This window comes from Euleptes europaea, chromosome 9, assembly GCF_029931775.1.
Source record: "Euleptes europaea isolate rEulEur1 chromosome 9, rEulEur1.hap1, whole genome shotgun sequence".
In the NCBI taxonomy this organism is placed as follows: Eukaryota; Metazoa; Chordata; class Lepidosauria; order Squamata; family Sphaerodactylidae; genus Euleptes; species Euleptes europaea.
In genome coordinates, this window is record NC_079320.1 from 23,189,951 (window position 1) to 23,203,250 (window position 13,300).

The 13,300-nt window shown below is 44.7% G+C and overlaps 1 protein-coding gene across 1 annotated transcript in view; it reads left to right on the top strand.

Moving 5' to 3' along the window:
- NFKB1 (nuclear factor kappa B subunit 1) overlaps nucleotides 1-12,087 on the top strand; it is a 59,563-nt gene extending 47,476 nt beyond the window's left edge. Inside the window, exons 19-23 of the mRNA XM_056855825.1 lie at nucleotides 2,204-2,328; nucleotides 5,004-5,070; nucleotides 7,367-7,539; nucleotides 9,350-9,476; nucleotides 11,871-12,087. Coding sequence (XP_056711803.1) covers nucleotides 2,204-2,328; nucleotides 5,004-5,070; nucleotides 7,367-7,539; nucleotides 9,350-9,476; nucleotides 11,871-12,058 — 680 coding nt within the window. The 3' untranslated portion in view covers nucleotides 12,059-12,087. The remainder of the gene's footprint in view (nucleotides 1-2,203; nucleotides 2,329-5,003; nucleotides 5,071-7,366; nucleotides 7,540-9,349; nucleotides 9,477-11,870) is intronic.
- Nucleotides 12,088-13,300: the final 1,213 nt, after the last annotated feature.

Sequence of the window (13,300 nt, forward strand, 5' to 3'; positions counted from 1 at the left end):
GCCCCATGTGAGACTTTTTCCATCCTACTTTTTCCTTCGTTCAGATGCCCTTTCTGTTACCCAGCCTCTGTAGGACATCTTTCTCCATTTCCTCAATAGTAGCCTGATCCTTAAATGTGTTAAAAGTTTCTTCTGAGCCCCTTCTCTTAAGCAGCTGCTTCATCTCCCAGTTCCTTGTCTCTGCTGTCCTTTTATTCAAGTCTCTTTCTCTGCCTCACATTCCTCTTTCCTGGTCTGTTGGCTGCTCTTCAGCTTCCTTTCTTCTGGAAACCCTGTTGTTTAGGTTTACTACTTTTTAAGGCCTCCTCATGGTCCTCAGCCTTATTCTGTGTATTAATCACAGCTAAAGTGACAATTCCCCTTCCCTCACAGAGTCTGGATTGGAAAGGGCTTTTCTTTGTTCCCTAAGTAACTGTATGTCAGGTCAACCAATCATGGTCAGAGGCTTCAGATATCTGAAGAAGTGAGCTGTGGCTCACGAAAGCTCATACCCTACCAGAAAATATTTTTGTTAGTCTTTAAGGTGCTCCTGGACTCTTGCCCTTTTCTACTACTGCAGACAGACTAACACGGCTACCCACTGTGAAATAATGTATATATAATTGTACTCCATTGGAATAGAGTTAGGTTTACTGAAATGTAGCGTTTGAGTTCCCCCTACTGGTTGAACACAGCAGGTGGCATGAATGGATTAAAAAATTACGTTTGGCACTCAAGACTCTAAAAAGATAGGGTTTTTTTAAAATAAAAATAAGAGAGAGGAATAAGAAACAAAAAGAGAAACCTAAACATGATGGAGCCTTGCATCCAGAAGAATTTAATTTGGGAAGAGCAGGGAAAATGTAACAAAAAGAATGTTAAGAATTAAAGAATTTTATTTTAGGCCAAATTTTCTTGATAAACTTGTTTTTGTTTTTTTCCCCTCCCTTCAGATTCATTATCATAATTTAATATTTTTTGGGTTTAAAAGGCTGAAGTTAGTCCTAATGGACCCTTGGTGATGCTCAGCTGTGGAGCCCTACAGGGCTGAGGACTGACTCATTTAAAAGATGACCTTTCACATTAAAAAACAACCCCCAAAACCTATGTGCAGTAGCGTTCCCTAAGAGTGAAGAGCTCCCTTTTAATAATTCAAGTATGCACCAAAGCTTGGGCAAAATGATATTTAGGACACAATTAACTAGGAAGGGCCCTTGCATATTTCAATGTAGCTTGACCAGAAGAACTTCTTGACTTAACTCCTTTCCTTTGGAGTGGTGGACTCTGATCTGGAGAACCGGGTTTGATTCCCCACTCCTCCACATGAGCGGCAGAGGCTAATCTGGTGAGCTGGATTTGTTTCCCCACTCCTACACACGAAGCCAGCTGGGTGACCTTGGGCTAGTCACAACTCTCTTAGAGCTCTCTCAGCCTCACCTACCTCACAGGGTGTCTGTTGTGGGGAGGGGAAGGGAAGGTGATTATAAGCCAGTTGGAGTCTCCTTTAAGTGGTAGAGAAAGTCGGCATATAAAAACCAACTCTTCTTCTTCCTTTGAGCATACCCTTAGTCCTAAGTAAGTGGTGGTGGAAAGTGCCATCAACTTGCAGCTGATTTATGGTGACCCCATAGGGTTTTCAAGGCAAGAGAGGAGCAAAAGTGGTTTGCCTTCCCCTGCATAGAAACCCTGGACTTCCTTGGTGGTCCAAGTACTAACCAAGGGCTGCCTCTGCTGAGTTTCCAAGATCTGATGAGACTGGCCTAGCTTGGGCCATCCAGGTCAGGGTCCTAAGTAACTACCGAAGTAAAAACTAAGCCGCACAGATGACACGAAGGTTCTTTGGGAGTCTTTCCTGCTTATTAATCTAGAAGAAACTACTATAGAGAAGACATTTGGGCCCGCTATAGGTTTGGAGAACCCCATTATAAGATGCCATCCAGTAAGCCCCTCCCTATGTTGCCACCTCTTCCACATGGCACAAACGCCCTCCTATGGAGAGAGTGGGAGTATTACTCTTTCATGCTCCTTCAAGCCCTGTGACCGATACTCCATCCAAGTGCCTCTTCCAGGCTGAATGGGAGAGTTCCTTCTGGGGTGGTCTCCCTTCCTGGTGGAAACGGATAAGCCACGCATCTTTGCTTGCAAACGCCTCACCCTATTGACCGTGGAAGGCAGTAAGAGAAGTTCATGATTGTTCACCAGTACTTTTCATGTAACTGTTAAGGTGCAAATCCCTACATTGAGAACTTCGAGCCACTGTTTGAACTAGAAGATGGGCATGATAAAGACAGTGACGATGAAGAGGGTGTCCCGCGAGCAACACCTTTGGACATGGCAACGAGTTGGGAGGCAAGTGACCTTTGGTGCCACATTTCAGAAGTCGGTAAATTCTAGGGGCAGTTTACACGCATCAGAAGTAGCAGCTTCCCTCCACATAGAATCATGTGGAGAAAAGCAGTAGCACAAACGTGAAATGCAGCCAGTGTGAAATGTCTTGCTGTCTGTGAAAATGCAAGATTTACTTACTTTTATTTTAATTTACTTCATTTATACCCACCTTTCTCCCTAGTGGGGACCTAAAGAGGCTTGCATCATTCTGCTCTCTTCCATTTTGTCCTGAGAATAACCCTGAGAGGTAAGTTAGGCTGTGTGGGTGTGACTAAGGCCAAAGTCACTCAGCAAGCTTCCTTGGCAGAGTTTGGACTCAAACGTGGGCCTACCAGGATCCTAGTCTGACACTCAACCATTACACCACACCCAGATGTCCCTTGTTGTTTGGTTTTAAAAAAAATTAAATTAACCATGCATTCCTGAGGGGAATGCCTGCGCCGGGCTTAGGAGGTAATGGAGTGGCGCTGCCTCCTAAGGAGGTTTCGGCCCTACCTCTGCCTGGCGCCAAAAAGGTGGCGTATCTCAACAAAAAAAGGGGGCGTTCCTGAGCCGTAACAGCTTAGGAGGCCACCTAATGGCAGCCCCACCCCCAGGCCGGTGCTAGGACGCCCCGAAAACGCCTCCTGGGATGCCTCCGCAGCCTTTGCCGGTGTCCGGATGCCGGTGTAAGGCTCCGTCGGCGTCCCAGCCTGGTGTGGCTGCCCACGTTGGGGCCACAAACGCCAGCATATGCTGCCTGGCCGCCGGCACTGTGGGCCCTTGCGCCGGCACATGCCTTCGCCGGGCTCCAAAGGCCTTTTGTCCTGGCCGCCGGCGCGGCTCAGGAATGCACGGTAAGGGAAGCAACTGTAGTGTCACCATAATGGGCATTGTTTATGGAAGCTTGATGAAATGGACCAATAGGGGTATGTTCCATCGTCTTCCTGGTACAGCTGCATGCACAGGAGGGGCCCTGGTATAGAATAGATTGGAGCCCTCTGTCTTCCCTCCCTGGAGCACACCAGACGGGTAGCCAGAGAAGGGAAATAACTCAATTGATGGCAATGTAGGATAGTGGTTAGAGTGTCAGACTAGGATCTGGGAAGGCCAGGTTGAAATTCCTGCTCTGCCATAGAAGCTTGTTGGGTGACCTTGGGCCAGTCACACCCTCTCAGACTAACCTGCCTCACAGAGTTATTATGAGGATAATATGGAGAAGTGGCAAATGGTATTTTAAGATGCTTTGAGTCCCCATTGGGGAGAAAAGTGGGGTTTAGACATCTAAATAAAGAAATAAGCCAATGTGGTGTAGTGAGAGCCAGCATAGTGTAGTGGTTAAGAGCGGTGGTTAGGAGTGGTGGACTCTAATCTGGAGAACCGGGTTTGATTCCCCACTCCTCCACATGAGCGGCATATGGTAATCTGCTGAAACGGGTTGGTTTCCCCACTCCTACACATGATGCCAGCTGGGTGACCTTGGGCTAGTCACAGCTCTCTTAGAGCTATCTCAGCCTCACCTACCTCACAGGGTGTCTGTTGTGGGGAGGAGAAGGGAAGGTGATTGTAAGCTGTTTTGATTCTCCCTTGAGTGGTAGAGAAAGTCGGCATATAAAAACCAACTCTTCTTCTTCTTCTTAAATAGGGTCATATGCTGATCCACCCCAGTGTGTTTGGTAAAAGGTACAGAGGTTTCTATGGTTTAAAGCAGAATTTCGAAAGGCACACATGCAGACTTCTCTGCCATGCACCTCTTCCTTGCCAAGTCCTGTATATTTCCCATTCTTGTGAAAATACTCTGAATTCTACAAAAACCCAAACAGCTGGGGAATACCTGTCTCCCTTTGTCTGGCATCATAAGACACTTGAATTACTATTCAGTCAGATCTTGCTGAGTTCTGGGAGCAGAACCAAAAGGCTGTGGCCTCTAAGGTTACATCTTCAGTTTCTCCTTTACACAAGGAGATTGCCAAAATCAATGAGAAAATGGTAGATACAGCTAGAAACCACATACATACTTCAAGTGTTCTGAAGGCATAGATTGTGCTCTTTGTGTCGGTGAGCGAGGAGGCCCTTTTGAGAAAGAAAGTCCACCATTGACAACTACACCATTCCAGACTGTTTAGGGGAGATAGAAGAGGGACCAAAATCCAGACTTTTATCATTGCTGGCAACTGCGGCTAATAATAATAATTGTGTGCCCTCAAATCACAACCGACTCATGGTGATTCCGGGACCATGTGGTTTTCAAGGCAAGAGATGAGCTGAGGTGGTTTGCTATTGCCTTCCGCTGCAGTCTTCCTTAGTGGTTTCCCATCCAAGTACTGACCCTGCTAAGCTTCAAGCTCTGATGAGATCAGGCTACTGAGGGCTATTCAAGCTGCTAACTTCAGCTGCTGTTGTAAAAATGCACAAGGGAATTTTATTCCTGAATGTAGCAAAGCAATTTAAACTTTAAGATGCATTCTGGTTCCCAGTTAGATGCATTCTGGTTCCCAGTTTAATACTATGCAGCCTTGGAGGAAAAATGGTACAAAGTACTGATGAACTAAGCAATGTAAAGATTATGCTTGATCTGAATACTGGAAGTTGATCATGAAGGTTGTGTTTTCTTTTTAACACTCATACTAGAAGCTCACCCTGTTCTTTTCAAACAGGTATATGATATCTTGAACGGCAAACCCTGCAAGTCAAAGGTGGCTTCTGATGACCTATTGACACAAGGTAAGGAGATTTAAATAGGGGAAAACCCAGACCCGGCATCCTGCTCTAGCTTATTTGCTATTGCGGAGCAGCTATGTCACTGGACGCAGTTTGTTTTCTGTTTGAGGCATACTGAGATTTGTACTGTGCAGGCTGATTTGGGTGGAGAGTAAGCCCTACCGTAGGCTGGTATAAATAATTTTTGTTCCATACCAACTCTGCGACCTACAATTATTTTTGCCATGGGTGTACAAGAAAGCTGCTTCCTGTCCTGGGCACTTCACAATAACTTCAGCTGCAAGTTTCCTGTTCACTTAAACGGTTCTCTTCCTTGATGCCCCTTATGGCTTTCACTGCTTCCTAGAGCAGCCGCATGGTTGCTATCTCTCCCTCTTCCTTCAAATTCTTATTTTTCTTTTAAGTTATAGTTCTTATTACATTTTGTCCCCCCCCCCTTTGCCTAAAGTGCTTTGGACAGGGTACAATGGTCCACTCCCCCCATGCACACATAAGCACACTTTATCCACATAATGACTTTGTGAGGAAGATCAGGCTGAGAGCTGGTAACTTGCTTATGGTCAACCAACGAGCATCGTGGTTAAATGGAAATTTGAAGCTGGGTCTTCCATGTCCTAGTCCAGTACTTCAGTTTCTATACCACACTGACCAACTATTTATCTTTGCCTTTCCACTCCTCTTAGTTGAAATTTAGTCTGGGTCTGTTTTTTTCTGCTATGTCAACCTGCAGAGTGCCAAATAATCAAGCAGTCTAGAATTTTAATGTTATTATTGTAATCTTACAGGACTATTTCCTGGCCAAAGTGTTGTGGTTCTTTCCCAGGCCTACCCTTATCAGATTCATGGCTGGGAAGGAATTTGAACCTAGCTGGTCTCCCACATCTAAACCCAACAACCTAGCTATTGCCCCACCCTGACCTTCATGACAGAAGTAGCTAATTGACAGCAATCCTATTAAGGTAATTTACTCAACTGAACAGGCCAGGTAATATCCAAGGGCCATTAGATGGTGATGGCTGTGAACACAAGATGAATTTGACACAAAATTGGAAACATATTTAAAGGTAAACAGAAACATAGAGCTGGAAGGGACCTTAAGGGTCATCTAGTCCAACCCCCTGCACAACGCAGGAAATTCAAAACTACCCCCCACTCCCCCAGTGACTCCCTGCTCTATGCCCAGAGGAAGGCAAAAAATCTCCAGGATCCCTGGCAAATCTGGCCTGGAGGAAAATTCCTTCTTGACCCCAAAGTGGCGATTGGCATTACCCTGAGCAGGTAAGAAAAGGCCACAAGAACCCAGGACTGATTCATCCCTTCTTGTCCTCCGTCTTATGATCTGCCTAAATTCATAGAATCAGCATTGCTGTCAGACGGCCATCTAGCCTCTGCTTAAAAATCTCCAAAGGAGAGGCCATCCCCTCCCAAGGAAGCCTGTTTCACTGAGGAACCGCTCTAACCATCCGGAAGTTCTTCCTAATGTTTAGCCAAAAACTCTTGATTTAATTTCAACCCATTGGTTCTGGTCCAACCTTCTGGGGCAACAGAAAACAACTCCACACCATCGTCTATAATGACAGCCCTTCACATACTTCAAGATGGTTATCATATCACCTCTCAATCGTTTCCTCTCTAGGCTAAACATATCCAGCTCCTTCAACCTTTCCTCATAGGACTTGGTCTCCAGACCCCTCACCAACTTCACTGCCCTCCTCTGGACATGCTCCAGCTTGTCAACATCCTTCTTAAACTGTGGTGCCCATTTGAAGATCCCCCCCCCTCATTTCAGAAGGGTGACTTATGATATGTATGACATCCTCACTGCACCCACAGAAGCAGTTAGCAGGAACTCATTGCTGTTGTTAATTGGGATAAAAAGGGACTAATGCAGCATACCCTTTAAAAACACCTCATATCTGGCATCTATCAGGGAGGCAGAGCATCTGCTTGGCATGCAGAAGGTCCCAGGTTCAATATCCAGCTAAAAGGATCAGAGATGGCAGGTGATGTGACAGACCTCTACCGGAGGCTCTGGAGAGCCGCTGTCAGTCTGAGTAGACAATACAGATCTTGCTGCCAATGAGCTGATTTAGTTTAAGGCAGCTTCATGTGTTCAAATTTGAACTCAGAAGGCTCACAGCACTGCAGGCTCACTTGTAGTTTTCCTTGGCAGTCTGCTTTACGTAAAAGTGTTTGTTTTCATTTGAGGAGTGATGGGAAGAGAGTGCCTCCAATGTTTCAGCATATTTCAAAGATGACAATACCCATAGTTACATGTGTTCCTTCTCACCTTTTGCAGGGAACATGAAAGAACTGAGTGAGGATGTTAAATTACAGCTTTACAAGTTGCTTGAAGTACCTGATCTGAACAAAAACTGGTCCATGTTGGCTCAAAAACTGGGCCTAGGGATACTAAACAACGCTTTCCGGTTGAGTCCTTCTCCATCAAAAACTCTTCTGGATAATTATGAGGTAACCCCATCTTCACTAGATCATGCCAGTGGTCACTCTAGCTGGTCACGCTACCTCTGCTGAGTTGTGCTTAACCATCTGTGGTAAAATTCCTCAGTTCTGCAGTTTTTTGCTATCTCTTCCTCCAAGAGCAGAGGATCAGCCTGTGCATGCATTCCTCTGTACGTGACGAGCTAGTCCATGTTATCTATGTGCCTATAGGGGTCGAAACTGGAAATTTAGTTCTGATCAATTGCTTCTTTTTAAGAGGTTGTAAGGACACAGCAACCCATTTTAGGATTTTATGAGATTATTGACATTGTAGTTTTTGCAGGGAAGGGAAGGCAGCATGAACATAGCCCAACCTCATCAGATCTCGGAAGCTAAGCAGAGTCGGTACTTGGAGGGGGGATCACCAACTTCTGAGTTCTTTCGCAGAATACTCTGCTCAGAGGGCTTGACTATAAACTATAGTAAACCTAAAGTGATGCCGTTCTCTAGGTCCTCACGCCAGCAGAGATATCTTTGGCATGTTAATGGTAACCTTATTGATCAGGGCACTCAGTTTAAATATCTTGGAGTTTATTTCCAGTCTAATATGTTCTGGAAAACCCATATCAGAAATGCACGGACCAAAGCGCTCACTACCATAAAGGCAACAATGCGTGTCTTCTACTCTAAAGGTGGTCATCAATACATTCCAACTGCCATCACTATTCAACAGTCAAGTAGGATCACAGTTTTTATATGGCACATCTATCTGGGTCGAAGCTTTTGGAGAATCTATTGATTCCCTTCTGAATTATTTTCTTCATAAAATTACTGATGTTCCTAACTTTATTGCTGAGGTATCAGTGCGTGCCAGACTGGGCCTTAGCTCCCTTGAAGCTCGGGTTTGGGCTACAGCCTTTAGATTCTGGCTTAAGATTTATTTCTCCATGGAGTTGAATGGATATTTACATCTTCTTCAAGCTGATTCCTGTCAAACCCCATGGAGTAAACTGGTTGAATGTTGTATCCAGTCTTTAGGAATCTCTCTTTCTGACCTAAAAGAGCGTGGGTCATGGGCAGCTCTCTCTTTCATCTTGAGCTGCTTGCAAAAACTGGACTCTGTAAGCACGACACTAAGAGCATATAGAGTGTGCTCACCTCTATACCTAGGTCTAAACTTGTCGCAATCCCTCCCAATGTATTTTGATTTTCTGACAATCCCATGATACAGACGATTATTTATGTTGGCTAGACTGAATGCCATCCCATCAGAGGAGTTAATGGGTCATTTAAATAGGGTACCGTACTGTGAGAGAGTATGTCAATGTGGTTTTGGCCAAATAGACACTCTTCAACATTCCTTGTTTAGGTGTGACTTGCTCAGCGAGGCTAGAGACAGATGGATAAAGCGTTTTATCCAGGAATGTGTCTCCAAACTGGAGGGTTATTTTAGCAGGGGTGGATTTTAATACCACATTGGCAGTCACCACATTTCTTTCCCAGTCAATCAAGATTAAAACATACTAATTTTCTTATGGCCTATTTAGATAGTTCCTTTTTTTCTTTTTCTTTATTTTGATCTCAGTGTGACATTGTTCAGGGCCGAATTGGCCATATGAACAGTATCATTAAAGTAGTAAGAAACTTGCTCCTGGGGTTAATATTTCTATGTTCTTAATGGAAAGACAATTCCAGCGAACCACAAAGTTGTCTGCCATGAAATGAGCCCTTGTGCAGGAAAACTGACAATGTGGTTTATTGGGAAAGCAAGACTGGTCCCAGTGATATTAATTTTGATATGGGGTTGTTGTTGTTTTTGATATGGCTTTTCCCTCGTTAGGTGTCTGGAGGTACAATAGGAGAGCTGGTTGATGCCTTGAGAGACATGGACTATCCAGAAGCTGCTGAAATTATCCAGAAAACACTGTCCGTCTCATCTAGTCAGTCCGAACAAGAAGAGACAGAAGGTGAGCCTCTTTCCCCTCCTGTGAAAGCACAAATAGGTAAATTTACCATTATGCCACTCCATGCAAACTGCAACATTTGGTCCAGTGTGTTCGTTTCCCATAGTAGAGGTAGTACTAGAAGACAGTGAGAGATCTCGCTTCAAATCCCTGCCCAGCTCACTAGGCAGCCTTGATGGAGTCAGCCTCTCTCACACTTCTTCATATTCTACCTTCCCAGGGCTCTTGATGTCGCTCTGCACTTCTTAGAGGAAGAATAGGATACAAAAGTCTGCACAAGTGCCAGAGGGGCCTTGGCTTAGTGGCAGAGAATCTGTTTGGTATGTGGAAGGTCCCAGGTTCAGTCCCCGGTATCTCCAGTTAAAGGGATCAGGCAGGAGGTGATGTCAAAGATCTGAGACCATGGAGAGCTGCTGCCAGGCTGAGCAGACAATGCTGATCTTGATGGACCAGAAAGTCTGATTCAATATAAGGTAGTTTCATGTTTTCAAAGTGACAACCCGCCGCCTGAATTGGGCTGTTCTCCTCTTAGATCCTTACTCTTTAGGGAGCAGTAGAAAAGAGCAAGAGTCCAGTAGCACCTTAAAGACCAAAAAAAAATCTGGCAGTGTATGAGCTTTTGTGAGTCACAGTTCACTTCTTCAGATACTCACAAAAGCTCATACCCTGCCAGAAATTTTGTTGGTCTTTAAGGTGCTACTAGACTCTTGCTCTTTTCTACTGCTACAGACAGACTTAACATGGCTACCTATCATGATATATCACTTAGGGAGCATTCTGTCTTCAGTGTTGCAGGGTTTTGGAAGCAGAGTTCAATTAATGGAGAATTCACAGGTTCATTTACAATACTCTAATAGTTTACTAGGTAAGCCTTAAAGGTTTAAGTTACACATGAAGCTGCCTTATACTGAGTCAGCCCATCAAGGTCAGCATTGTCTACTATGACTGGCAGCAGCTCTAGAGAGTCTCAAGTAGAGGTCTTTCACATCACCTTCTACCTCAGGGGTGGGGAACCTTTTTCCTGCCAAGGGCCATTTGCATATTTATAACATCATTCGGGGGCCATACCAGGTGTAGATCTCCCGGCAGGGGGGGATGCTAGAGTTGTGGGGTCTCCAGCCACCACCTGGAGGTTGGCAACCCAAGGAAGGAAGGAAGGCAGGGAGGAAAGGGAAGGAAGGAAGAGAGGGGGGAGGGACGAAGAAAGGAAGAGGAAGGAAGGAACTGGGAAAGAGAAGAGAAGAGAAGGAACTGGGGAAGAAAGGATGTAAGGGAGGAAGGAAGGGGGAGGGACGGAGAAAGAAAGAAAGAAATAAAGAAAGAAAGAAAGGAAGGAAGGAAGGAAGAAAGGAAGAGAAAAAGGAAGGAAGGAAGGAACTGGGGCTTCTTCCTCTTCCCCCCTCCCTCTCCCCGCCCAACAGCTGACAGGCAGCGAGAGGAGGTTTAAAGGGCGCTGCAGGAACGCTGCGGCTTCTGAACAGTTTCGGGGAGGGTTGTGCTGGGCAACGTTTCAACGGTAGGACCCTGGAGCTCCCAGGGGCCACTGAAAATGTCTTCGTGGGCCGTTTACGGCCCGAGGACCTGAGGTTCCCCCTTCCTGTTCTACCTGGTCCCTCTAACTGGAAATTCCCGGGATTGAACCTGGGACCTTCTGCATGCCAAGCAGAATACTCCACCACTAAGCCATGTGCATGTTTTTTTAAAAGAGATCTCATTATTTGAAAATGTACTGATTAGCTTTTCAATTCCTTGGCCTGACATTGGATTTAACGGAAACAACGGAACAACAGTTAGGACACACTGCTACATCTCTGAAGGTAGTTTAATGGCTTCCCGATGGTCCTCTGTTTCAAGTAGATGCTTGATTTCTCACATCAGAGGAATTACAAGGTGGGTCTATGCAGTTGGAGCACTTTGGGAAACTCGAACACCAAGGGAGGGACTCCACCTGAGGACAATCAAAGAGGGGAATCTTCAGAGCACATGAAGCTGCCCTTACATTGGGTCAGGTCATTGGCAAATCAAGCCCAGTCTTGTTTGGGCAAGTCTTCAGGCTCTTTGCCAGTTATATCTCCTGAGCCCCATTAATGGGCAATGCCAAGATTGAATCCAAGACTTCTCCTACTAAGCATGTTCTCTTCCACTGAGTTCCAAGCCCTCCTTGAGAACCTGGAGGACAGTAGACTGACTGCTGACAGAGATAGAAAGGATAATCGACCTTCACATTAGGTGGGATCAGGCAGAAGACAAAGGGCTTAAGCATTGCTCTATTGAACAAGTTATAGTACAGACCTGTGTGTCATATTTGTAATGTATGTGCAGCGGACTTAACAATATTCACATTTTTTTTCTTTTTTAAACCTGACTACATCATATCCTCCTTTTTCCTCTGTTCAGGTGAAATTTGCATTCTCAAATTCCAAGACACTGAAAGCATTTGTGACAGTGGTGTAGAGATCTTCCTCCGCAAACTCAGCTTAACATATTCTGAATCTTTCACCAGCGAGTCACCAGTGACGCTTACGAAACTGGACCCAGGATATGGACAAGACAACTTACTACAGGGCAAAATTGAAGCCACTTAATGATGTGGAGTGCTCAAGTAAAGCTCTCTGCAGAGTGTTTTAACAAAAAAAATCCAAAATGCACTAGAAGAAAAAGCAGGATTTTTCAACAAACAGCAGTTGGATCCCTATGAAGTGAGAAGATCAAGATTAGCATTTGAATGCGTTTTCTTGTTTCCTAAGATCTTCATTAGTAATATAAATTTAAACTGCCTTCTTCATGCTCAGTGAAAGTTATGTAAGAGACAATAACTGTGATCCAAAGCTGTGAAGCACAAAAAGTCGCAGAAAGTGATCAAGTTAGATACGCTAGGAAGTATACTGTATATTTTAGTAAATGTATTTAAATTTTCATTTGGTGCCTATAAAATGATTCAGGCTCAAGCTTTTTTTTCATACTGTTTTAGAATCTCTATATTGTAAATATTTTGGGGTTTCGATTCATTACTGTTAAGGAAAAAATTGCTTTTTTAAAAGCTTCGTTTTTTAATTCTACTTTTATAATAAAAAAGCAAAACAGCCATGCTTTCCATGTTGATGTGTTCTGGTGTTACTGTAAGGAGGCTGTATGTGCTCAATTGTGTAAAGCACTCATAATAGGAACTGTGCTGAAAGTAGGCATTTACTGAGGCATATTTCCATTCCGTGAGCACTGCATGGGCAAATACTAGTCCGCACCGTGCTTGCAGTCATTTTTCCACCAGCACAACCCAGAAGATGACTGTGTAATGTACTGCATCTCAAACCCCCTTGAAATGGTTGAAAATTCTCATGATCTATAATGGCAGAATATCGAAAAGCCTCCTCCTGCCCCCAGTGAGAACACGAAAGATTTCTGCTTCTTTCTAATGAGTCAGGCAGGCATGACAAATCGGTTCTTGATACGCATGCACACTTTCTTTCTGACTTTCAAAAAGACCACGAGTAAGGGTTGCACAAATTCTTGGAAAACTGGGCAGAGTGGTGTGAGTGAGAGGGAGATCCAAGTACACAAGTAAGGAAGACTATGCTGTCAGTGGACGCTTCCTCTCTCCTTTGTTGTCTTTCCTCCAGACAGCATTTGACAGATGCTAGAATTCAGAATGGCCTGAAAACCACAGCTCCTGACCTTCCTCTGTTGCTGGCTGCTGTTTGTAGTGATGAGCAGATATTGCTCTTGGGGACAGGGAGTACTCTGTGTATGCTCACTACCTGGTGGACTCTGATCTGGAGAACCGGGTTTGATTCCCCACTCCTCCATGTGAGCGGTGGATGCTAAGCTGG